Here is a 26,922-nt window from a genome sequence, read left to right as displayed (position 1 = left end):
CAACAAACATGGAGATTTTAATAACTCCATATGATAAAAAAAAAACATCTTAAATTAACATTTTGTTTTAGATTTTCAATTTTAGTATACCTGTAATCTTTGCTCCATCTTTGGTCTCAGCTGATACGCCAACTCCATATTCATTTTCACCAGAGACTCTGAAGTAGTACACTCCTCCCTCCACCAGGTCTGTCACTTTGTAGGTCAGACGAGGGCAGGTATCTGTGAGTCTGGTCCATCCCTTTTTGCTTGCCTCACGAATATCAACAAGGTAGTTCTTTACAGCAGCACCGCCTTCATTATCTGGAGTATCCCATGTAACTGTTGCAGATGTCTTCGTGACATCCTTGACCCCAACATGAGATGGTGGCCCAGGAGAGTCAAGAACCCTGACATTTAATGTGCATGCGACTTTTCCAGCTATATTTTGGAGAGTCACAATATATTTTCCAGAGTCATCTCTTGTTGCTTGTTCCACTGTGATAGACGTGAATGTGTCAGTGGTATCAATACTGGCCCTCACTCTCAGATCAACAGCAGCCTTGGTCCACATAACATTAGGGACAGGCTTGCCCCTGAATGGCACAGTTAGGGTGAATGAACTGCCATCCTTTACAATGATTGTCTTTCGCATTTCATTGCTGATATCAAATACTGGTTCCTCTTCTCTCTCTTTAGCCACCTGTGGATCCGTAGGGGGGCTTGGCTCACTGAGACCAATCTTGTTGATAGATTTGACCACAAACAGATATTCTGCTCCAGAAGTTAATCCAACGATGGTGAATTCAGTGTTTTTTGTGTTTGAAACACCGACACACCAGTCATCATCATATTCGTCTGTTCTCCTATATTCAACACAGTATCCAGTCACAGGAGCACCACCATCGAACAATGGCTTATTCCATGAAAGAGTAACAGTAGTCTTAGTTGAGTCAATAACTTTCGGTTTAGGTGGTGGAGATGGCAGGAATTGGGGATCCTCCGCCTTTGTTAATTCGGTAGGAATACTTGGGAGACTCAGGCCTGCAGCATTTTCTGCATAAACTCTGTACTCATATTCAGCACCCTCACGGAGATTGGATGCCTTGACTCTAAGGTCATACACAGGCTTTTTGTTCACACGTACCCAGCGCAATCCAATTTTCTCTCGTTTCTCAATAACATAGCCATAAATGCTGCTTCCTCCATCGGATTCAGGTCTTTCCCAGCAGATTGTCATTGCATCACTTGTGATACTGGTGATTTCAACATATGTTGGTGCTGCAGGGACAGTGTATGCATTCTTGGCTCTGGTGGGCTCACTCTCTAGGGCTTCACCGTCTCCATATTTGTTCACTCCCCTTACTCTGAAGATGTATTCATTTCCTTTAAGCAGTTTAGTGACTTTACATGTTGTAGCCTTCATATCTCCATATACTAAAGTCCAGGCGAGACGGCTGGTTTCACGTTTCTCAACGATGTAGTGCATGATTTCTGCACCACCATTTTCTTGAGGTGGTCCCCAGGTCAAAGTGCACTTCTCTGCTGTTAGACCAGTGACTGCCAATGGTCCAGAGGATGGTCCAGGACGGTCAAGGACCTTACAATTTACAGCCAAGGACCTTGTACCAGCAACGTTCTGTAGAGTTACAATGTACTGGCCAGTGTCCCTTCTGATAGTGTCTCTGACTATCAATGTGGTGGTGCTGTGTGTTGAAGTAATCTCCACTCTTGCCTTGGCATCAATTTCTTTACCATCCTTTGTCCATGCAATGACTGGACGTGGGCGCCCAGAAATATCTGCATCAATTCTCAAAATATCTCCAGCTTTGACAACTACTAATTGCCTAAACCTGTCTTCCAACTCAATGCGAGGTGAATCCACCTCATCCTTGACTGTGATGGCACCTGTGCCCAGAGATGGCTCACTGAGTAATCCAGCTGCATTCTTTGCAATAACATGGAAGTCATATTGTACGTCCTCCGTAAGGCCTGTAATGTCAAAGTATGTGTCCTGGAGATTGGCAAAATTGCATTTCAGCCAACGCCCATCTGGAAGCTCCCTGTGTTCAACAATGTAGCCAGTCAGCTTGGCTCCACCGTCATTCTCTGGCGCCTGCCAAGTAATGGAAACTGAAGTTCTTGTGATGTCAATGACCTCAAGGTTAACAGGTGGATCACAAGGATCTCTTGCAGCTACAGGCTCAGATGCTTTGGTGCAAGGTCCAATTCCAGCAACATTCTGAGCATAAACACGGAACTCATACAGCAAGCCTTCCTCAATGCCAATCACTTTGAATTCTGTTTCAGCAATGAGACCTCTGTTGATCTTTGTCCAGAGAATACTGCTATGGTCTTTCATTTCCAGGTGATAACCGATGACTGGACTTCCACCGTCACTGGCTGGTTTACCCCATGCAACCAATATGCCAGACTTTGTAGCATGGGCAACATGGAGGGAAGTGGGAAGGCCAGGTGTCTCGAAGGGGTACTGTGCAACAATTGGCGCGGAGTCCACGGCATGGCTCTTGCCGTAGCGGTTTTCAGCTGCAATACGGAACTGATATTCAGTGCCTTGTGTCAAGCGGGGAACTTTAATTGATGTTCTGGCAACTGTGGCTGAAACAATCTGCCATGTTGTAGTGGTGGTATCTCTCTTCTCCACAACATAGTTGTTGATTTGACATCCTCCATCATAGAGTGGAGCGTCCCAAGACAGTGAAATATTGTCAGCACTTACTTCATCTACTTTGATTGCACTTGGTGTGCCAGGTTTATCCAAGATGATAACAGATATTGTGGCTGATTTCTTGCCAACTGCATTGGTTAAAGTGATCTCATACTTCCCGAAGTCCTCCCTGGTTGCATCTTTGATTGTAATTTTCGATGAATTCTTAGCTGCTAGAACATTCACCCTGGTTGTCTGCTTCAATACAGCTCCATCTTTTTTCCATGCAACCTCAGGTTCAGGTCTGCTTCTGAATGGAACATCAATCTTTAGATCGTCTCCTGCCTTGACACTGTATGTGTTGAACATCAGATCGATGATAGGTTTGATTGTAATGTCCTTTACTACGACAGGATCTGCCAGTGGCTTAGGTTCACTCTTGCCTTTATCATTGACAGCAGTAATCCTAAATGCATATTCCTCTCCAGTTGTGAGTCCACCAATAGTTGCTTCCAATGCTTTAATCTCAGTGCATACAGTCCATTTCTCATCACTCTTGGTTTGCATTTCTACTGTGTAGCTTGTGATTTTACTACCACCATCATGATCAGGCTTTTCCCATGCGAGACACACACTGTCACGAGAAACATCTACAACTGTAACTTTGCCTGGAGGCAAGGGGGCTTGGGATACCTTGATTGGTTCTGTTGTTTCTGCTGGCAAACCCACACCAAGCTCATTGACAGCTTTGACGCGGAAATAGTAAATTCCACCCTCTGTAAGGTCATCAATCTTCATGGAATTTCTTACACAGTTATTTGAAACACTTGTAAATGCCAGTCTTGTAGTATCTCTCTTTTCCACAATGTAATGTGTGACTTTAGCTCCACCGTCAATCATAGGAGGCTCCCAGGATAGTGATACAGAATCTCTCTTAATGTCCTTGACTTCAAAGTTCTCAGGGGCACTTGGTGAGTCCAACACTCTGACATTAATGAATGCCGATTTTTGACCGCTAAGGTTCTCAAGAGTCAACACATACTTGCCAGTGTCAAATCTGTTGACATTGTCGATGACAAGCATTGTGTAGGAGCTTGTGACCTCAATTTGGGCACGCTCAGTAAGAGGGCCGTCCATCTTGGACCACTTTACTTCAGGTTCAGGTCTTCCTTTGATTGTGACAAACAAACGCAGTGTTGCACTTGCTCGTACTTGGACCATTTTCCTAAGGTCTGAATCAAGTTCAATCTCAGGGGCCTCAATTCTTTCAGATGCAACTACAGACCCTGGAACATCAGCATGCTCACCAACTCCTTCAATGTTAATTGCACAGATGCGGAAATAGTATTCTGCATTTTCCCTCAGTTTTTTCACTGTGAAGTGTGTTGCTTGGACACCAGTTGATGGTGTACAGGTTATCCATTCATCACCCCCTTCTTCTCTCATCTCAACAACATATCCTTTGATGGCTGCTCCACCGTCATAGATGGGTCTTGCCCATGAGAGGGACACAGTTGTGCTTGAGTGGTCTGTCACCTTAGGGTTGTTAGGAGGACCAGGTGGATATGTGGCATCACAGGCTTTTATGTATTCTGTTGGTGCACTTGGCACTCCAACACCAGCAGCATTTTCAGCAGATACTCTGAACTCAAAGGAATGTCCCTCGGTGAGTCCGGTGCATCTGAACCTGATGTCATTAAGTCTTTTCTTGTTACATTTGGTCCATCTAACTCCCTCTTTATCTCTTTTCTCCAGGACATAGCCATCAATGTCTGAGCCACCATTATCTTCTGGACGTTCCCATGTAAGGACCATTGAGTCCCTTGTAATAGCACTTGCTTCAGGTGTTGAGGGAGCGCTGGGTGTCACGAAAGGATTACGTGCAATAACTGGGTCTGATTCAAGAGGTTCACCAATGCCAAACTTATTCACTGCCGTAACTCTGAAGATGTACTCATTGCCAGGCAAGAGTTTAGTCACTTTGTAGCTGATAGCTTGGATTTTGGGTTCAACTACAGTCCATGACAGTCTGCTGGTTTCCCTCTTTTCAATGATATAATGAGAACAGCTGGCACCGCCATCATGCAATGGATGACTCCAGTGAAGATAGGCTTTCTCTGCAGTCACGCCAGTTATCTTCATTGGACCTTCGGGTGGACCAGGTCTATCAAGAACCTTCACGTTGACAGGAATAGATTTTGTCCCACCAACGTTGCTAAGACTCAGGACAAAGTGTCCACCATCTACTCTGATACATTCCTTGACTGTTAGAATAGTGCGTTGAATGGTGGTTTTGATCTCCATTCTTGGGGTAGTTTGGTCAATTTCTTTTCCATCTTTCAACCATGTGATTTCAGGGAGTGGTTTTCCCAAAATATCAGCTTCAATAACAAATGTTTCACCAGCATGGACAACAATAGAATCCTTGAACTTGGGATCCATTGATGCTGTTGGTGCTTCAATTTCATCTTTAGCAGTAATTGCTCCAGTGCTTTCAGATGGAGTACTGAAAATACCAGAAGCATTCTTTGCAATTACTCTAAATTCATACTCACACTCTTCAGTCAGACCTGAGATTGTAAATTGAGTCTCAATTACGTTTGTGAAGCTAGCCTTCATCCAACGGCCATCAGGAAGCTTCTTCCTTTCAACAACATAGCCTGTGATCAGGCTACCACCATCATAATGAGGCCTTGTCCATGACAGTGTAACGTGGTTCCTGGTAATATCAATAGCCTCAGGGGTACCAGGAGGATCACATGGGTCTCTGGCAACACAAACATCAGAAATCTTGCTAGGTGGACTCATGCCAGCAATGTTCTCAGCAAAGACCTTGAATTCATATTCAATGCCCTCTTCAAGTTCATTTGTTTTGAATCGACAGTCAGGAATGAGCAGTTTGTTCAACTTAGTCCAGAGAATGCTGTTCTTCTCTTTGCGTTCAAGGTGGTAACCAAGGATTGGACTGCCTCCATCACTGGTTGGTACTTTCCATTCAACAACCATGTTGTCCTTAGTTACTGATGACACAAATGGAGTACCAGGTGCAAGAGGTTCACTGAAAGGATACTGCACAACAACAGCTGCTGAGTCCAATGACGGACTCTTTCCATATCTGTTTTCTGCAAACACCCTAAACTGGTATTCAGTACCGGTTTTCAGCTTGGTAACTTTGATAGTTGTTCTTGCAACGGTTGCAGACACACAGTGCCATGCTACGGTTGTTGTGTCACGCTTTTCCACAATGTAATTGTTTATTTGACATCCTCCTGTGTACGCAGGTGGTTCCCATGCAAGGTTTACATAATTGGAACTCACTTCCTCAATCTTTATAGGCCCTGTGACTGGGCCAGGTTTATTGAGGATGATCACTCCGATTTCTGCAACTTTTTCTCCTACACTGTTGGTAGCTGTGATTTTGTACTTGCCAGAATCCACTCTAGTTGCCTCTTTTATAGCAAGGATTGTTGATGATGCTGTTCTTGAAATATTCAACCTGGTTGTCTCTTTGATTGCTTGTCCATCTTTTGTCCATACCACTTTTGGTGCTGGGCATCCTCTCACTGGTATTTCCATCTTCAGATTTTCACTATGTTGGACACTAAAGGTGTTGAATGCCATTACAAAACTAGGTTCAATAGTCACATCTTTAGCTATGACAGGCACAGCTAATACCCTTGTGTCACTCTTTCCTTTGTCATTAAAGGCTGAAACTCTGAACTGGTATTCTTGACCTGCGGTTAGGCCTTCTACAGTTCCCTCACATGTCTTTGTGGTTGTGGATAGGATCCATTCTTCTAATCCTGCAGGCAGCATTTCTATGTAGTATCCCATTATCCTACTTCCACCGTCATGGTCTGGTTTTTCCCATGCCATCGAAGCGGTTGTCTTAGTCACCTCAGTCAACGTGACCTTTCCTACAGGCAGAGGGACTTCTGATGTCTTCACTGGCTCAGCTGTTTCTGCTGCCAGGCCTACACCATATTCATTCTCAGCCATAATTCTGAAGTAATAAATTACCCCCTCATTGAGATCACCCACATGGAAACTGTTCCTTGTACACTTGTTCGAAATGTTGGAATAAGCTTTCCTGGTGGATTCACGCTTCTCAACAAAGTAATGCTTGACCCTCGCGCCTCCGTCAATGAGTGGGGGCTCCCAAACAAGGTTGACAGAGTTTTTCTTAATATCTTTCACTGTGAAGTTTACGGGTGCTCCTGGTGTATCAAGTACTTTGACAGAAACAAATGCGGACTTGGAACCACTGCTGTTTTCCAGGGTCAGAGTGTACTTTCCAGCATCATTTCTGTCACAGATATCTACTGACAGTTGAGTAAAATTGGTGCCTTTCTCAATTTGAACTTTGTTAGTCAATTCACCCTCATCCTTGGACCAGCATATTTCTGGAGTAGGACGTCCTTTGAATGGAATATTGATCCTCATGGATCCTCCAGCACGCACAACGACTCCTTTCCTTAGCTCTGAATCCAGCTCTATCTCTGGCGCAAACATGGCATCTACCGGTTTTACGGTTCCTAGAATTTCAGCAGGTTCACCAATACCCAATTTATTAATGGCACATACTTGCACCTTATATTCTTGATGCTCAGTAAGTTTGGTGATTTTGAAGGTAGTTGCATTCACTCCCGTTGGTGGAGTGCATATGGTCCATTCATCCTCATCAGCTTTGCAGATCTCCACAGCATATCCCTGGATATTGACTCCACCATCGTAAATGGGTCTGCTCCATGCGAGTGTAATGGAGTTCTTGGAAGTATCAACCACATGTGCATTAGTGGGAGGGCCAGGCTCAAAGGTTGGATCACAGGCTTTGGTGTAAGAAGTTGGTTCAGTTGGTTGGCCGACTCCTGCAGCATTCTCAGCAGATAATCTGAATTCATATTCATGATCCTCTGTCAGGCCTGTCACTCTGAAGCGAAGGTCTGTGACTCTGCGTTTGTTGCATTTTGTCCATCTGATTCCAGCTCTATCTCTCTTCTCAACAATGTAACCAGCAATGTCACTTCCACCATCAACCTCTGGGCGAGTCCAGCACACAGTCATGGAATCCCTTGCGATATTGGCTATTTCCAATTCTTGAGGTGGTCCAGGAGTAACAAATTGATTTCTCATTATAACTGGGGCTGATTCAAGAGGTTCACCAGTACCAAATTTGTTGACAGCCATAACACGGAAAATGTACTCATTTCCCATCAGAAGCTTTGTGACTTTGAACATTGTAGCTCCACAATCGCTAGCAACCACAGTCCATGCAAGACGGCTAGTCTCTCTCTTCTGAATGACGTAGTGGGAAATGCTGCTGCCACCATCAGCTCTTGGAGGAAGCCAGGACAGTGAGCATTTCTCGCATGTGACATTGCTGACAGTGAGGGGTCCCTGAGAGGGCCCAGGTCTGTCCAATACTCTCACATTGAACGTTACAGTTTTAGCTCCAGCAACATTAGTTAGAAGCAAAGTATATTGTCCTCCATCCACTCTGATAGCATCTTTGACAACAAGCTTTGCTTGGAAATCTGAATTCATAATCTCAGCCCTGGCTGAATTCTCCACTAATGCTTCACTCTTGAACCATTGAACTGTGGGAATTGGCTTTCCTTGTACAGCGGCCTCAAGTGTAAATGTTTCCCCAGCATTGATGATAACAACCTGATTGTACACTGACTCAACTTCACATTTTGGAGGATCAACTTCATCCTTTGCTGTGATGGATCCTGTGCTCGTAGAGGGCTTGCTGATAGACCCAGCGGCATTCCTAGCTATGATTCTGAAGTCATATTTGCAGTCTTCAGTTAGACCAAGAACTGTGAATACGGTTTCAATGACATTTGTGAAACTTGCCTTCATCCACCTTCCCTCTGGGAGATTGCGTTTCTCCACCACATAGCCTGTGATCAGACTGCCACCATCATACTGTGGTCTTGTCCACTTCAGTTTCACGGAGTGCCTGGTTACAATGATAGCCTCTGGGGTGCCAGGAGGATCGCAAGGATCACGTGCCACATATCCCTCAGAAAGTTTGCTGCATGCGCCAATGCCAACAATATTCTCAGCAGACACTTTAAATTCATATTCAATACCTTCCTCTAAAGGAGTAGATTTAAATCTACAGTCTTGAATAAGGGATTTATTGATCTTTGTCCAAAGGATACTGTTCTTTTCCTTTCTCTCAATGTGATAGCCAAAAATGGCACTGCCTCCATCTGAAATTGGTTTGTGCCATTCCACAACCATGTAATCCTTAGTGTATGAAGATACGTAAGGTGTTCCTGGTGGTCCTGGCTCCTTGAAGGGATACTGGGCAAGGACAGGTTCAGAATCAATAGCATAACTTTTGCCATATCTGTTTTCAGCACAGATCCTAAATTGGTATTCTGCACCTGTTTTTAGATTTGTCACTTTCAGGGTATTTCTCGCCACAGTGGCAGAGACTACTACCCAGTTGGTTGTGGTTGTATCTCTTTTCTGGACAACGTAATTTGAAATTGGGCAGCCACCAGTGTATGAGGGTGGTTCCCAGGTAAGTGTCATACTTTCAGCACTGATGTCATCCATCTTGATTGGGCCTGTTGGTGGGCCAGGTTTATCCAGTGTGATTACTTCAATGGTGGCATCTTTGGAGCCATGCATATTGGTAATATTAATACTATACAATCCCCCATCGTCTTTTGTTGCTTCTTTGATGGTTAGATGTGTATTGCGTGCACTGTCGACAACATTAACTCTTGTGGTCTGTTTCAGGGCAGCACCATCCTTTGTCCATGTAATGACTGGTTTAGGATGTCCAGCAATGGGAACGTCAATCTTCAGATCATAGCCAACCTGTACACTGTACTGTGTCAATTTAGGTCTTATGTCAGGTTCAATGACAAGGTCCTTTACTACTACTGGATTGGCCAGAAGTCTAGAGTCACTCTTTCCTTTGCTATTGACCGCAATTACTCTGAATTGGTACTCCTCTCCTTGGGCTAAGCTACTAACAGTAGTTTCAAGATATTTACATTGAGCACACAATGTCCATTTGTCACTATCCTTGGATTGCATTTCAATCTCATAATGGCTTATTCTGCTGCCTCCATCATGATCTGGTTTCTCCCACTTAAGAGAGACACTGTTACGGGTCACGTCCAGAACTGTTACTTTACCGGGAGGTTGAGGTACCTCTGAAATCTTTAGGGGTTCTGGGGTCTCTGCAGGTAAGCCAATGCCCCACTCGTTTTCAGCAAGAACTCTGAAGAAATAGATACTTCCCTCCACAAGTGGTTCAATCTTCCACGACATCTTGTGACAGGTTGTGACAGGGGAATACACTTTTCTAGTGCTTTCTCGTTTTTCAACATGATATTGCTTAATTTTAGACCCACCATCCAAAATAGGTGGCTCCCAAGTTAGGGTGACTGAGTTCTTTGTTATCTCCTTAATAGCGAAATTTGCAGGCATACTAGGTGAATCAAGTACTCTGACACTGATGAAGACAGATTTAACTCCACTGGAATTCTCTGCATTAACAGTGTATTTGCCAGTGTCAAATCTGTCAACGTTTTCAATCAGAAGTGAGGCGTAACTGCTTGTATTGTCAATCTGTGCTGTCTCCTTGAGTTCTCCATCAGCTTTTCCCCATTTCAGTTCAGGAGCTGGCCGTCCCCTAACAGGAACGAACAACCTAAGAGCGCTTCCAGCTCTGACATTAATCATCTTCCTCATGTCAGAGTCAAGCTCAAGATCTGGTGCTTCCAATTTCTCCTCTAGAAGAACTGATCCAGGGACATCTGCATGCTCACCAACACCAACCTTGTTTATGGCACAGACTCTGAATTTATACTCGTGCTTCTCTAGTAGTTTTGTAACTGTAAATTTTGTGTTTATGATTCCAGCAGGTGGAGTGCACATTGTCCATTCATCAGTTGCTCCTTCACAGGCCTCCACTAAGTATCCTTGAATCTCACAGCCACCATCATAGATAGGTTTGCCCCATGACAAGGACACAGATGTTCTTGTTGTGTCAGTAACTTTGGGATTATTTGGTGGACCTGATGTGAAGATAGCGTCCAATGCTTTATAGTAAATAGTGGGTTTACTTGGTTTACCAACTCCAGCAGCATTCTCAGATGAAACTCGGAACTCATAGCTGCGGTTTTCAAGAAGACCTGCTACTCTGAAGCGCAGCTCACTCACTGTACGCTTATTGCATCTGGTCCAGCGCACACCTTCTTTGTCACGCTTCTCAATGACAAATCCAGAAATGGCATTGCCACCATCGTTTTCAGGTCTTTCCCACGTTACCACCATTGAATCTTTTGTGATGGTAGAGACTTCCACATCCGTTGGTGGATCAGGTGTCACAAATTGATTTTTGGAAATCATTGGCTCGGATTCAAGAGGCTCACCAATTCCGTATTTGTTTACTGGAATCACTCGGAAGACGTATTCATTTCCAGGAACAAGTTTTATGATCTTCAGATTTAGAGTCTGCACTTTAGGTTCAACCAGAGTCCAAACCAATCTGCTTGTCTCTCTCTTCTCAACAATGTAATGAGAAACATCACTACCTCCGTCTTGTGCTGGTGGTCTCCAGGCAATACAAGCCTTTTCACTTGTGACTCCATAGATAGAAATTGGGCCTCCTGGTGGACCAGGTCTGTCCAACACTTTGACATTGATGTTCACTGCCTTCTCTCCACCTACATTTTTCAAAAGTAGGATATATTGGCCTCCATCAACACGGATTGCCTCCTTAACACTCAAAGATGCTTTAAAAGCGGTGTTCTTTATCTCAAGGCGTGCAGCATCTTTTATTTCTATGTTGTTCTTCATCCAATGGACTGAGGGCACAGGTTTGCCGAAAATATCTGCACAAAGGTTGAACGATTCACCAGCCATCAGAACAACTGTTGAAGAGTACTTTGAGTCAATCTCTATTTTAGGAGGATCAACTTCATCCTTTGCTGTAATAGACCCAGTGCTCTCTGATGGAAGACTAAAAACACCTGCTGCATTTCTTGCAATGACACGGAACTCATAGCACTGGTTTTCAACTAAGCCAGTCACAAGAAATTGGGTCTCAATGACATTGGCGAAACTGGACTTCATCCAGCGCCCTTCAGGCAGCTCTTTCTTCTCCACAACGTAGCCAGTGATTTTGCTACCTCCATCTAAATCTGGCTTAGTCCATTGGAGAGTGACAGCTCCTCTTGTGACAATGACAGCTTCAGGCTTGCCTGGACTGTCACAGGGATCTCTTGCTACACGAATATCTGACAATTTGCTAGCTTTGCCAACCCCAACAATATTTTCAGCATAAACTCTGTACTCATATTCGATACCTTCATCAAGACCACCAAGCTTGAACCTTGAGTCTGGGATCAGCTGTTTGTTTTGTTTCACCCAGAGGAGGCTGTTTCTCTCCTTACTCTCAAGGTGATATCCCAAAATCTTGCTCCCACCATCGCTACCAGGCTTCTCCCATACAATAACCATGCTGTCCTTTGTAGATGATTGTATAACTGGGGTCCCTGGAGCGCTTGGGAGATTGAATGGATATTGAGCAACAATATTTTCTGATATAAGTACTGGACTCTTTCCATATCTGTTCTCAGCAGCAATCCTGAACTGATATTCACAGCCAGTCTTCAACCGAGCTGCTTTAATGGTGGTTCTTGCAACTGTTGCAGACACAATCTGCCAATTTGTGGAGGTAGTTTCCCTCTTTTCTACTACATAGTTGTTAATGGCACAACCACCCACATATGTAGGTGGGTTCCAGGACAGTACCACACTGTCAGAAGTGACTTCATCAAGAGTGATTGGGCCAGTCGGAGGACCAGGTTTATCAAGAACAACAACCCCAATGTCCACTGTTGCTTCACCAGCTGTGTTTACAAGTTTGATGGTGTACTTGCCCACATCTTCCCTACTGGCTTCCTTGACCACAAGATGCAAATGTGTATCAGTGGCATCAGCATTGACTCTGGTTGTTTCTTTGAGTGCAACACCATCCTTGAGCCAGGTCGCAACTGCTTTGGGACGAGCAGAATATGGCAAATCTATCTTGAGATCGTCTCCTGCCAATACACTGAATGTGGTAAACAGCAGCTTGAATACTGGCGCAATGACAAGATCTTTGGCTACCACAGATACACTAAGTAGACGAGGATCACTGGTTCCTTTTTCATTATGTGCTGACACACGGAACATATATTCTTCACCCTGTGTCAGTCCAAGAACAATAGCCTGTGTGATTTTTGCAACTGCACACTGGGTCCAAGTTTCACTGTCTTTGCCCTGCATTTCAACAATATATCCTGAGATTCTGCTTCCTCCATCATGATCTGGTTTTTCCCAAGACAGAGAGACACTGGTGCCTGTAACATCAACAAGAGTTACTTTGCCTGGTGGAAGTGGCTTCTCAGATACTCTGACTGCCTCAGGAGTCTCTATTGGAAGGCCAATGCCAAATTCATTCTCAGCCAGAATTCTGAAGAAATATGTGTTTCCTTCCTCCAGGCCACCAATTTTCCAGCTGGATTTAACGCATTGAGCACAAACTGTGGAGTAAGCTTTTCTTGTTGATTCACGTTTCTCCACAACGTAGTTTCTAATTCTGGAGCCACCGTCAATAAGGGGTGCGTCCCACATGAGTGATACTGAGTCTCTGGTGACCTCTCTGATTATGAGGCTTTGTGGTGCTCCAGGTGTGTCCAGCACTCTGACATTCACATATGCTGTTTTGCTTCCTGAGGCATTTTCCACTGTCAACATGTACTTTCCACTGTCAAATCTGTCAACATTTTCCACCATAAGAGCGGTAAATGATGATGTGGTGTCAATAGTTGCTCTCGTAACAGGCTCTCCATTTTCTCTGGACCACTTGGCCTCAGGAGCTGGTCTTCCTTTAATAGGTACAAAGAGTCTCAATGTGCCACAAGCTCTAACGCAGACAACCTTACGAAGCTCTGCACCAAGGTCAATTTCAGGAGGAAGCAGCCTATCCTCTGCAATTGGTGTGCCAGGCACTTGTGCTGGCTCTCCAACCCCTTCACAGTTAACTGCACAAATGTTGATTTTATAATCTTGGTTTTCTACCAGGTTAGTGATGGTAAATGACATACCAACTAATCCCTTCTTAGGGGTTCGAATTGTCCATTCATCTTCCTCAGGTAGACAGGTCTCCACAATGTAGCCAATGATATCAGAACCACCATCGTATACAGGTTTGTTCCATGCAACTGTAATGGATGACTTGGTTGTGTCCAAGACTCTTTGATTTCCAGGTGGTCCAGGTTGGAATATTGTGTCTACTGCTTTGTAGAATTCACTTGAAGGACTTGGTGTACCTAAACCAGCATTGTTTTCTGCAATGATTCTGAATTCGTATTCATGCCCTGGTGTGAGCCCCGATACTTTGTACCTCAGGTCAGTTACAGTCCTCTTGTTGCATTTAACCCAGCGAAGACCAGTTTTGTCTCTCCTTTCAACAACATAGTTGAAAATGCTGCTTCCACCGTCGTGATCAGGGCGTTCCCAGCAGACAACCATGGTGTTCTTTGTGATGGTTGTCACCTCAGGTGTTGTTGGAGCATCAGCTGGCACATATGGATTTGTAGAAACCATTGGATTGGACTCAAGGGGCTCTCCAGTTCCATACATGTTGACAGCCATAACTCTGAAGATATATTCATTACCCTTCAACAACTTGGTAACTTTAAACCGGTTCACTTGTAAGTCTGACGCTACATTTGTCCAAGCAAGTCTACTTGTTTCACGTTTCTCAATGATGTAGTGTAGAATCTTTGCACCACCATCATGTGATGGTGGCAACCATGACAGGATACATTTCTCAGCAGTGACATCTGTTACAGCAAGTGGACCATCTGGAGGTCCAGGTCTATCAAGAACCTTAACATTGAAGGTATGCTTTGCAAAACCACCAGGATTGCTGGCAGTTAAAGTGAATGTGCCGCCGCACCTTCTTAGCGAATCTTTGTTGACTAATGTTGTAGAAAAGTCATAGAGTTTGATTTCCAACTTTGCCGTATCTTCAAGTTCCTTCCCGTCTTTGGTCCATAGCAGTGTTGGGATTGGTCTGCCTGTTACGTTGGCAGCAAGTTTGAAGACATCTCCTGCTTTCACAACCACAGTACTATTATAGATTGTATCAACTTCAAGTTTGGGCTCTTCAATGTCATCTCTGCAAGTGATTTCCTCTGATGGTAGAGATGGCTTACTGAGAGCGCCAGCTGAGTTTCTTGCCAAAACATGGAACTCATAAGTAGCATCCTCTGTGAGCCCGCTAATAGTGAATGTTGTCTCAAGGACGTTGCTATAGTTGGCCTTAAGCCAGCGTCCGTTTGGGAGTTCTCTCTTTTCTACTTGGTACCCAGTTATTGAGAATCCTCCATCACCTTCAGGTTTTGTCCACTGAAGAGTCACCTCATGTCTGGTTACATTCAATGCCACTGGTTGGCCAGGTGGGTCCACTGGATCCAGAGCAAAGGTAGTCTCAGAATGCTTGCTTGCCCTGCTCAAACCAGCCATGTTTTCAGCAATAACACGGTACTCATAGGCAATTCCATCCACCAAGCCTGTTGATTTGAACATGTTCCCCGCTACAAGTGCTTTGCTGATTTTCTGCCATAGGATACTGTTCTTCTCTTTCCTTTCAATGTGATATCCCAAAATGGGGCTTCCACCATCGGACGCTGGTTCATCCCAGCTAATAGTCATGGAATCCTTGTTGAAGTGGACGATTTCAGGAAGGCCTGGTTGTCCTGGCACATCGAATGGATAAGCAGCAACCACTTGTTCTGAGACTATACAGGGTCCAATGCCATACCTGTTCTGGGCTTTAACACGGAACTGATATGTGATTCCTGTTGTGAGACGGGCAGCTTTGAATGTCGTACGGATAACTGTTGCTGCTAATTCAACCCATGATGTGCCTGTGGTTTCTCTAGCTTCAACAATGTAATTGTTAATGGGTACGCCACCATCATTCTCCGGACCTTCCCATGACATGAGAATGTAGTCACATGAAACTTCTTCAAGCTTAATTGGTCCAGTAGGAGGTCCTGGAATATCGTGGACTTCAACAGTAATTGTCTCTGTCGTTGTTCCAAGTATATTCTTGCCGGTCATCGAAAATGTACCACCATCGGTCCTTTTGATCTCATTGATGTGGAGAGTAGTTGAAGTTGCAGTAGTATCAGTGTTGATTCTCTGTGTCTGTTTAAGTGTGTCCTCTCCTCTCTTCCATGAAACTGATGGCCTGGGGCGACCCAGAACAGGAATTTCAACCTTCACGTTATCACCAGCTTTAGCAATGACCAAGGACTGGTAGACTCCACGCAGGTCAAACACAGGTGCTGCTGTTTGTTCTCTAATGATAGCAGGTCTGCTTTCACGTGGATTACTTCTGCCAGAGCTGTTTACTGCCATGATGCGGAACACATACTCCATATTTTCAATGAGATCTGTGGCTGTGTAGTCAAGAGCTTTTACAGTTCTCACATGGGTCCATGTCTCTGTGTCCTTCTTCTGTGCTTCAATAACGTATCCAGTAATCCTACTGCCGCCATCATGTTTTGGCTTCGTCCACGCAAGGCTTGCGGTGTCCACTGATACGTCAGTGACATACAGATTTTCAGGGGCAGTGGGTGCTTGAGATGCTCTGATTGTCTCAGGTGTCTCTGCTGGCTCGCCGACGCCCAGTTCATTTTCAGCGGATACCCGGAAGTAATATTCAGAGCCTTCATCCAAGTTGTCATACTTGAAGGAACATTTCTGCCAGGTTGTACTGATTACTGTGTAAGCTTTTCTTGTGGCTTCTCGCTTCTCAATGACATAGTTAATGATCTTTGATCCACCATCAATGATGGGGATTTCCCACTGCATAGTGATGCTTGTTTTGGTGATTTCACGTGGTATCAAGTTCACAGGTGGTCCTGGTGAATCCAGTACTCTGACATTAACGAATCCGTCTCTCTTACCAGCAACGTTTTCCAATGACAGCATGTATTTTCCGGCATCATATCTTGTGCAGTCAGGGATAACCAGGAGAGTATACGACTCTGTAATATCAATGTGTTCACGGCCACCTTTACCAAGAATGGCGTCATCTTTCATCCAGGTTACTTCAGGAACTGGACGTCCTTTAATTGGTACGAAGATACGAATGGATCCACGGACCCTGACAACAAGGGTTTTTCTATACTCAGCGTCAAGCTCATAGTCAGGAAGTGTCTCACGATCCCCAAGTTCAACAATTTCTTCAACCTCTGCTGGTTCACCAACTCCCTCTGTATTCATGGCTGTGACTCTGAAATAGTAGTTCCCACCTGCCTTCAGGTCTGAGACAACATATTCTGTAATTCTCAGTCTTGAGACGTCTGTGACCCAATCGTCATGTCCTTCCTTTTTGTGCTCAACAATGTATCCCGCTACATCCAAGCCGCCATCATAGTGGGGTTTGCCCCAGTTGAATGTGGCTGTTGTCTTGGTGGTGTCAGTAATTCTTGGGTTGGAAGGAGGTCCTGGTGGATCTAAAAAGAAGACATATCACCTGGTATTATTATATAGATCTATTGGGTTTCACTTCATAATAACGTTCATCACGAAGCCATTATAAATTATATACAATTCACATGTATTTATTTACATTTTATTTAACCTTCATTATTTACCAGGTAGGTCAATTAAGAACACATTCTAATTTACAATGACGGCCTGGAATAAATAATTTGTTTTGAAAATTACCCTTTGTGTTTACTTACATACAATATCCTTTGTCATTACATGGGCAGATGGTTCACTTGGTTCCCCAAAGCCAGCTTTGTTCTCTGCAGTTACTCTGAATTCATATTGAACACCTTCCGTGAGTCCTTGTACTTTGTAACGTAGGTCAGAGACAGTTTTCTTCGATGCTCTCACCCATCTCATTCCTCTTCTCTCTTTCCTCTCAACCTGATAACCTCTAATATCACTTCCGCCATCTTTAATTGGCCTCTTCCAGAAAATGGTGACAGCGTTCCTGCTGACATTGTCAATCTCTGGGACTCCGGGTGGGCCTGGTGGGCCTGGAGAAAAGGAGGAGCAAAATATATTAACAATGATGTGGAAATAATTACAGTACCGTCAATAGAATATTCTGAATATTCATGCAACTTACCAAAGCTGTCAACCATTTTGACTGGGCCGGATTGTGTTCCATCACCAGTGCCATACTGGTTCACTGCAGACACACGGAAGATGTACTCATTGCCCTTGATAAGCTTGTTTGCAACAAATCTGCAATCAAAGATATTTTCAGCAAGTTTGGTCCAGAGAAGACGGCTTGTTTCTCTCTTCTCCAGTGTGTAGGATTTGATTGTGCAGCCACCATCCTCTTCTGGTGGCAACCATGTCAATGTGCACTTCTCAGCTGACACACTGCTAGCTTCAATGGGGCCTGGAGGTCCAGGGATATCAAGAACCTTGACCTTAACATGTTCTTCTCTGATACCGAAAGGATTGCTGGCTGTAATTGTGTACTCTCCAGTGTTCTTCCTGCTGGCATATTTAATAGACAACGTTGAAGTAGTTGGAGTGCTTGTGATTTGGACAATATCTGAGGTCTTGAATTCTCTTCCTGCCTTGGACCACACAGCTGTAGGTGGAGGTTTGCCAAGGATCTTGGAAGCAGATACCACAATGGTGTCCCCAGCTCTGACAGAGACACCTTCCTTCATGTCTGGATCGATAGAGATGCTTGGTGGTTCTGTGAACAAATGAGGAAGAGAAATTAGGCTACTTTCCATGCCCTATTCTATTGGCTTTGTTTTGAAGTAGAAAAAAACTAAAAACATACCATACTCATCTTTGCAGATAAGGGTATCAGTTTGCTCTGAAGGAACACTGATTGCGCCAGCTGCATTCTTAGCTCTGATTCTGAATTCCATGCTGCTGCCTTCTGTCAGGTCTTGCACAGTAAACGCAAGGCCTTGGACATTGATATGATTTGCTTTCATCCATGTCTTTCCTGGCAATTCCAGTTTCTCAACCAGGTAGCCAGTCAGTTTGTGTCCACCATCGTACTTGGGTGCAGTCCACATAAGTGTGACAGTGCTTCTGGTTACATTGATGACATCAGGCTTACCAGGAGGATCTGTGGAGGAACAAAAAATCCAGTAAATTATCAAGATTAGAGAACATGTTGAAGGATTTCATGTGATATCAATAGGACAGAAAGAGAAAGACAATGAAAAAATGTACCAATTGGATCAAGGGCGATGACTGGTTCTGTTGCCCTGCTTGGCCTTCCTAAACCGGCCGCATTCATTGCCATGACTCTGAATTCATACTCCAGGCCTTCAATCAGTCCAGTCACTCTGCAGTCCTTTACCCTAATAGGGGTCTTAGTGGCTCTCTTCCACATCAAGCTGTTCCTTTCTTTGAATTCGACATGATAGCCTGCAAATATAATAATAATAATAATAACAACAATACATTATTATTTACCATTCAGCAAATGCTTTCAACAGTAATATCAGGAATAGTTCATTGTCCATGTCCATTTTCCTTACAGTCCATGGAAATTCTATGGATTACTAAAAATACTGTTTGCATAATTACCAGTGATTGGTGAGCCTCCATTTTCTTTAGGTTCAGTCCAATTTAAAATGGCCGACTCATGGCGAATGCTCACAATCTCTGGTGGTGCAGGTGCATCAGGCACATCTGGTGAAGCAAGAATGTTTTCAGTTTCGTGAAATTATTGCCATATAGTACAATCATCAAACTATTGATGAATACAGATTTCTGAAGTCCTAATAACTCTTTCTTTCAAACATTTTATTTTATATTTTCAATGTATGACAAGAACTCACTGAATGGATGCTGAGCCACCACTGGGTCAGATTTGAGGCATTCTCCAACTCCATATTTGTTTTCTGCGAACACTCTGAAGATGTATTCAGTACCATCATGGAGCCTGGTAACTCTCATAGTATTCTTCTGGATCGCAGATGCCACAGTAGCCCACTTGTTGGCCGTTGATTGCCGCTTCTCCAGAATGTAGTTGGATATTTCAGTCCCACCATCATCCTTTGGTGGACCCCACTCCAGAGTGATTCCATCGGCAGTGATTTCATCAAACTTGAACGGTCCTGTTGGGATTCCTGGTTTTCCAACCACCTTTATCTGCATCTTTGCTTCTTTGACTCCTGCAGTGTTTCTTAGCAGGATTGTATAATTTTCCGCATCACCTCTCTGGCAATCACGGATGAGCAAAGTTGTCAAAGTAGGTGTAGATTCAACTGACATTCTTCCACTGTCTCCCAGAGAAACATGTCCCTTCTTCCAGATGGCTGAAGGAGCTGGTTTGCCAACAATAGGGACGTTGATACGGACTGTGCTTCCCTCCTTGGCAACATAACACAGATCTGGGATGCCACTCAAGTCACAATCAGGTACGACTGCAAGTTAGGAACACAATGCTTATTAATCTATGAACCAGATAAAATTATAAGTGCAGTAACATAATGCTAAAATAGAACACAAAAAAACTTGAAGATTACCAATAGATATATATATATATATCTAAAATGGCCATGCGTTTTGTCTCCGGTGTATTTTACGAGTGGTTTATTAGCCTAGCTAATTAACACTGGACTACTGGACTTACCGGTTTGATCTTTAGCGATCACAGTGAGCTCCGAAGGTGGTCCCTCTCCAGACTCATTTATTGCTTTCACCCTGTAAGAGTACTCCTTTCCTTCTTTAAGTTCAACCATCATATGTGACATGACCTTTCCTTTCACTAGCTCCGTATACTTCTCTTCACCTTCCTGAAGCTCCAGAAGATAAGCACTGATGTGACTTCCACCATCACTGATTGGCTTTTTCCAGCCAATATGAATGGAATCTTTAGTGATCGACAGTGCCTTAAAATCTATAACTGCTCCAGGTAGTTCTGAAATCAGATAACAAGATCATTTGATTATTAAAAATCTAACTAACAAATGGCATTTAACATCTAATAGTTAAAAAAAACACATGATCACATCCAATAAACCATACCTGAAGCTCTTACAACTCCGGCAGTCTCACAACCTTCTCCGATACCATAGTTATTTTCAGCCAAGACTCTGAAACAGTAGGCTTGTCCAGCTTCCAAGTTAGGAATCCTGAAAGTAGATTTGGGGCATTCGGCTATGACACAGGACCATGCCTTTCTCTCTGCAAGACGCTTCTCAACAATGTAACTCTTCACTGGGCTTCCTCCATCAATCAGAGGAGGATCCCAGCCGATGGATGCATGGTTCAGAGATGTTTCCTTCACAATTAGATTCAGTGGTGGACCAGGAGTATCTACAGAAAAAATAATGCATTATATTATTTTATGGCATTATGTAGAAGGTAAAACCAAATTTTGTTTCTCAAAATAATATTATCTTAAGACAAGAATCATAGCCTACCTAGGACCTTCACGACGATAGTGTAAGACTTCTTTCCGCTCTCGTTTTCAAGAGACAAAACGTATTTGCCAGCATCATATCTGTTGATATCCTCAATGTACATAAGGGTATCCCATTCGGTTGTTTTGATCATGATTCCTGCTCGTTCTTTGAGGTTGGCATTGACCTTGGTCCACACCACCTTGGGTGGGGGACGTCCTATCAGTGGCACATAGAGTCTCATTGTGACTCCGGCTCTCAGGACCAGTGCCTTGCGAAGGTCAGCATCCAGCTCAGCATCAGCGGCAACTACAAGTTAAAATAGAAAGTAGTAGAGAGTTAGAAAAGACATGGTTGTATTTTAGTTGAATAGATAGTAGTGCACTACATGCTTATTTACAATTGTGTGGGTTACTTATATTAGTAATTGTTCTGTACAGACTTGAGAGTTTTCTGATAATGTTGACGTACTCAGGATGTCTTTGGCCTCGTGTTTCCCAGGAACTTCACTTGGCTCGCTGTATCCGATCTTGTTCACAGCAAAGACACGGAACACATATTCTGTTTTATCAATGAGACCAGTAACCAGGAACTTGGTTTGTTGCAGATTTTTGGGCACATTGCACTTCGTCCAGTCTGCTGCATCAGCTCTCTTGCACTCGACAAGGTAGCCAAAGATTTCACAACCACCATCGTAAGCAGGCTTGGTCCAAGACAAGCTAATGGTGCTGTGTGTTGAGTCGACGACTTTAGGGAAAGCAGGTGGTGCAGGTGGATCTGAAGATGGAAGAACATAAGAGAATGTCAGCGAGAAGTGTTGGGACATGTAATCCTTAATGATTTAAGTGAGAAAATGTTGTTGTTATACTTACACACAGGATCCACAGCAAGGGCAGCATTGGATGCATCACTTGGTTTGCCAAATCCAGCTTTGTTCATGGCAATCACTCTGAACTCATACTCAGATCCCTCTGAGAGCTGGGCAGCTTTTATGCTCCTGTCAATCACTGGTTTACGGTTGACTTTAGCCCAGTTGAGCTCTGACGCTTCACGTTTCTCAACCATGTAACCCAGAATGGTAGCTTTACCATCATCAGCAGGCGCTTTCCAGCTGACAGTCATAGAATTGGCTGTAATGTTGGTAATAACTGGTGGCTCACTAGGACCAGGAACATCTGCAAATGAGAGAGAAAGAGAGAGAAGGAGAAGAAGAAAACACTTAAACATTGCACAAGCAGAAGAAGTCCCACTGTTTCCAACACAATCAAATTAAAATATTATATATAATATATGTATATAAATATATATATATATATTTTTTTTTAAATATTTTTTTATATAGAAATGTGTATTCAAACATGTTTGAAATATTACCATATGGATTCTTGACCATGACAGGGTCAGTGAGGATGGGGTCTCCAATACCATACTGGTTCTCAGCACTGACCCTGAACTGGTATTCATGGTCCTGCATGAGTTTATCTACTGTGCAATCGGTCAGTTGACCATTGATATTGGAGGTGACCAGAGCCCAGTTCGCTCTGCTGGTTTCACGTTTGTCAATGATGTAGTTGATGATTTCAGAGCCTCCATCTGCAACAGGTGGCTCCCACCTCATCTTAATACGGTCCGCAAACACCTTGGTGACTTTCACTCCGGCTGGTGGGCCAGGTTTGTCTAAGGAGAACACAGATTATATTACACATCAACTGTTGATTCTGAATATATGAATATTGTATTCTGTATTCTCTTGCAGACCATCACAAACACATTCATATACATCACACTAACATATCTCAAGCCGTTATAAAGAGTTTACAAATTTATTTGTATACAAATACAAAAATAAAATGTATTAGCATGAAACTACAACATCAGTTTGGAATTTGTGCACAATAATAAAAAGACACATTTAGTTTAACTGTTATTATAATTTTGCATACCTAGAACCTTGAGCTTAATATTGGCATATTTAGTGCCATTGGGATTTTCAGCTAAAATAGTGTACTCTCCAGACTCCTTCCTTGCTACAGAGAACAATTCCAGAATGTGTGTGTGTCTCTTCTGTGTCATCTTCATCCCATCAACCAGTTTCAATGGAACACCATTTCTCTTCCATGTAACCTTGGGCAATGGTTTTCCAAACACTACTGCATCAAAGGAGACATTTTCTCCAGCCTTCACTATGATCATGTTCTTCATGTCCAATCCCAGCTCGACCCTGGGGGGAACTGGAGAAACAAGAGACACATCACATCAAGTAAAAGGTCTGTGTTGACCATGCATCCACATTTATTTTGAATCATTTTGGGATTAAAAAAATTGTATTTAGTCATAAAATTGATTCAAAAAAACACTTTGTTTTGTCAATGTTCTGACGGCGCAGTGCCTTACCATTCTCTGCAAACACTGGAATGGCATCTGAGATCTGAGAAGGCAAGCTGATGTTGATTGCTGACTTGGCGAAAACTCTGAAGTGATACTGGGCTCCCTCCTCCAGGCCAGTTACAACATAGTCTTCTGTTTTGACGTTCTGGCAGTTGGCATTGCAGCGAACCCATTTCTCTACTTCTTGACCAATCTTCATGTACTCCACATAGTATCCAATGAGCTTGCTACCTCCATCATTTTGGGGGCGAGTCCAAACAAGTGAAACAGTGCTCTTTGTCACATCCATTACCTCAGGTTTCCCAGGTGGATCTAGAATAAGAAAATGACAACAGTTTTAATTGACAGATTGCAGATTTCAAAGCCAGTGAGGGACACGGTAAGCCGCACATCACATGCTCATTACTTACCGATGGGTGTTCTTGCTGTGACCCAGTCAGTCTGTTTGCTTGGTTTACCCTGGCCGGCCTTGTTGAGGGCAGACACCCTGAATGCATATTCCAGACCTTCCATTAAGCCTGTGCAGTTGTATTCAAGTCCGCGGACAACGGACTCATTTGCTCTTACCCAGAGAAGGCTGTTCCTCTCTTTACGCTCAATGCAGTATCCGGTAAGAGGACTGCCACCGTCAGTTGATGGGGTCTCGTAGGAAAGAGACACTGCTTCACTCTTAACTTTCGTGATACACAGATTTCTGGGCTCGCCTGGGACATCTGGAATTAGAATGTGGAGTTAGTTTGCAAGATTAACAAACATTTTGTAAAACAAATTTATTGTACATAATGTACATAAGAATATGGCCTAGATTCAATCCGATCAACGTTAACCGGCGACAGTAGACACCCGCATAACGAATGTTCTGGCGATGGCGGAGGTGGAACTGCCTAGGAGCCGTCAAATCAATGAGAAGCTGCTCTTGCGATCATTGTCAGAAAGCCACACCCGCCCCACTCGCGTTAGATGTTCAGAAGAAGAAAGTGTAGGCTATATAGAAATAATTACAAAATAATGAGGTTTTCTACCAACGAGGTGTAGATTACATCTCATATTCCAGTGTTCGAACTTGTAAACAAGGCTGCATGGGTTTGATGCAGCCAATGGCAATGTCCACTTTGGGTATAATGCCAGGAGCCACTTATGAAATTGACAGCTATAACACAGTTCCACTTTCGACACCGTCAAAATAACCACTATGTGGATGTTGGCTAAAGCGGATCTGATTGAATCGAGGCCTAGATTACTTAGAAAGTCATAATTCATTGTACAATAGGCTTTTTGGGGGTGGTGGGGGGGCCCATGCTTATACCTTGTCTTGTTTAACTCACCGAAGGGATATCTAGCGATAATTTTCTCTGAATAGATTGGCTCCGAGATGCCAAATCTGTTCTCAGCTCGGACACGGAAGCCATACTCCATTCCAGGGGTAAGCTTGCCAACTCTGTAGCTGGTTGTGGTGCATGAGCCAGAAGCTATGACCCAGTCTCCTCTGCTCACATCACACTTCTCAATGACGTAGTTAGTGATGTTGCTTCCACCATCCTCACTGGGTTGGTTCCACTGAAGTGTGCAGGCATCAATATCAAGCTCAGCGATCTCCAGGGGAGCATCAGGAGGCCCAGGCTTATCTGTGCAATGAAGACATGTACCAACAGCATTCATTTAGGCTATGCATTCTGGCAGTGTGTTAGTCAACTATTTCGAGTTTCCTCAATAAAACTTACCCTGTACTACGACTCTAAGGATCTGGCTTATTTTGGCGGTGCTGTTCTCAGCAGAAAGACTGAAATAACCACTGTCCTTTCTCGAGACGTCTTTCATGATGAGTGAAATGCAGTTTGGAGACTTTTGCACCATGAGACGATCAGATGTCAACAGATCATCGGCTCCTTGCCTCCATTTGCAGAATGGTGTAGGTTTTCCAGCCACAATAGCGTCAACTCTCATTTTCTCTCCTGCCTTTACTGTGACACTATCAGGCATGATGATCTTTGGTGCCACTAAAAAAGAGAGGAAAACATGTTCTTAAAATGAGGACTTAAAAAGGTGTGTGCAACAGGAACGCTTTTTTGAATACCAAACTAAATCCAGACAAGGTAATTCTGGGATTTAAAAAAATATATTTGCGACTTACTCAGCTGCTCCTTGACCTGAAATACTCCCTCAGCTTCTCTTGCCAGACTGGTTCCAGCCACGTTTCTTGCTGCAACTCTGAACTTGTACTTTGTGCCCTCTTTAAGTCCAACGACTACAATGGTTAAGTCTTTAACAACGGAATATGGTGTCCATTTGTCTTCAGGTTCGCCATCCTCTTTGTAATCAACCATGTAGCCATTGATCTTAGCTCCACCATCCCTCAAAGGTTTCAGCCATCCCAGAGTGGCACTGTTCTTTGTCACTTCCAACACATCCATCTTCTTGGGTGGATCAGGTTCACCTATTTAAAGAAATGTGATATTTATGTGAATCAAAACACAAAACAATAAAATCCACTTACACTATCCACTATTTAATTACAATATAAGACATACTGTAACAGTGCACTTACTTATAGGATCAGTTGTCAGGTAGGCTTTTGGAGAGTCTTTAGGAACACCAATGCCATATTTATTGACTGCCATAACTCTAAAGTAGTAGTCACAGCCAGGTGTGAGGCCGGTGACTCTGAAGCTTGTTTTCTTCAAGTCGTTGATACAATTTGACCAAGTCTTCTTTTCGAGTTCACGTTTCTCAACGATGTAGTTCTGGATTTGACAGCCACCATCATTATCTGGAGGGAGCCAAGACAGCTGACAACCGGTGCTTTTCACATCACAGACCTCAAATCCTCCCACAGGTCCAGGAGTATCTGTTCAACAAATGTAACATCAATATTGGATACAGTCCATATAAGAGTACAAACAATTATACTGTAATCAAACAGTACAAACAATTATACTGTAATCAAACTAATAACATTAATTTGACATTGTAAAGAATTAAATGTACATACATTTTTTCTTGTTTAAAGTCTTTCACAGTGAATCACAGTGTCATTCCACAGACTGACATAAAAAGTGAAAGGATAGACCTCAGTGACTTACCCAATACTTTAACACGGACAAATATAGCTTTCTCCCCAGCGGAGTTGGAGAGTGTGAGAGAGTATCTGCCGGAGTCGTCCCGAGTGCTCTCAGGGATCACAAGGAAGGACATAGTATCAATCTGATCTACGTGCCCTCTCCTGGCGACGTTATCAACACCGAGCTTCTTCCAGGTGACTTTGGGGGATGGTCTTCCTCTGATAGTAGCGAAGAGCCTGATGGGGCAGCCTGCTCTAACAATGAAGCCCTTCCTTAGACTGGCATCCAAGTCAATCTCTGGTGCCTCTGTTAGTGGGTGAGAGAAGGGGGACAACATACATCAGACATAAAGAAATCATTATACAATATTAGCTATAAGCTA

At 43.5% G+C, this 26,922-nt stretch overlaps 1 protein-coding gene across 1 annotated transcript in view; it reads right to left on the bottom strand.

The window, feature by feature from the left end:
• The window catches only part of LOC110501775 (titin), a 176,725-nt gene that overhangs the window by 31,852 nt on the left and 117,951 nt on the right, over positions 1-26,922 (bottom strand). Inside the window, exons 138-158 of the mRNA XM_036959133.1 lie at positions 26,562-26,846; positions 26,027-26,326; positions 25,613-25,915; positions 25,203-25,478; positions 24,807-25,106; positions 23,892-24,194; positions 23,488-23,793; positions 23,037-23,324; positions 22,468-22,770; positions 21,966-22,268; positions 21,565-21,870; positions 21,115-21,402; positions 20,717-21,007; positions 20,322-20,609; positions 19,525-20,112; positions 19,271-19,375; positions 18,911-19,108; positions 18,507-18,803; positions 17,829-18,416; positions 17,434-17,736; positions 91-17,202 (exon numbers count right to left, since the gene is read on the bottom strand). Of these exons, the coding sequence (XP_036815028.1) occupies positions 91-17,202; positions 17,434-17,736; positions 17,829-18,416; positions 18,507-18,803; positions 18,911-19,108; positions 19,271-19,375; positions 19,525-20,112; positions 20,322-20,609; positions 20,717-21,007; positions 21,115-21,402; positions 21,565-21,870; positions 21,966-22,268; positions 22,468-22,770; positions 23,037-23,324; positions 23,488-23,793; positions 23,892-24,194; positions 24,807-25,106; positions 25,203-25,478; positions 25,613-25,915; positions 26,027-26,326; positions 26,562-26,846 (23,331 nt within the window). The remainder of the gene's footprint in view (positions 1-90; positions 17,203-17,433; positions 17,737-17,828; positions 18,417-18,506; positions 18,804-18,910; positions 19,109-19,270; positions 19,376-19,524; positions 20,113-20,321; positions 20,610-20,716; positions 21,008-21,114; positions 21,403-21,564; positions 21,871-21,965; positions 22,269-22,467; positions 22,771-23,036; positions 23,325-23,487; positions 23,794-23,891; positions 24,195-24,806; positions 25,107-25,202; positions 25,479-25,612; positions 25,916-26,026; positions 26,327-26,561; positions 26,847-26,922) is intronic.

Source organism: Oncorhynchus mykiss, chromosome 22 (genome assembly GCF_013265735.2).
Source record: "Oncorhynchus mykiss isolate Arlee chromosome 22, USDA_OmykA_1.1, whole genome shotgun sequence".
Lineage (NCBI taxonomy): Eukaryota > Metazoa > Chordata > Actinopteri > Salmoniformes > Salmonidae > Oncorhynchus > Oncorhynchus mykiss.
This window is presented reverse-complemented; position numbering and strand designations above follow the sequence as displayed.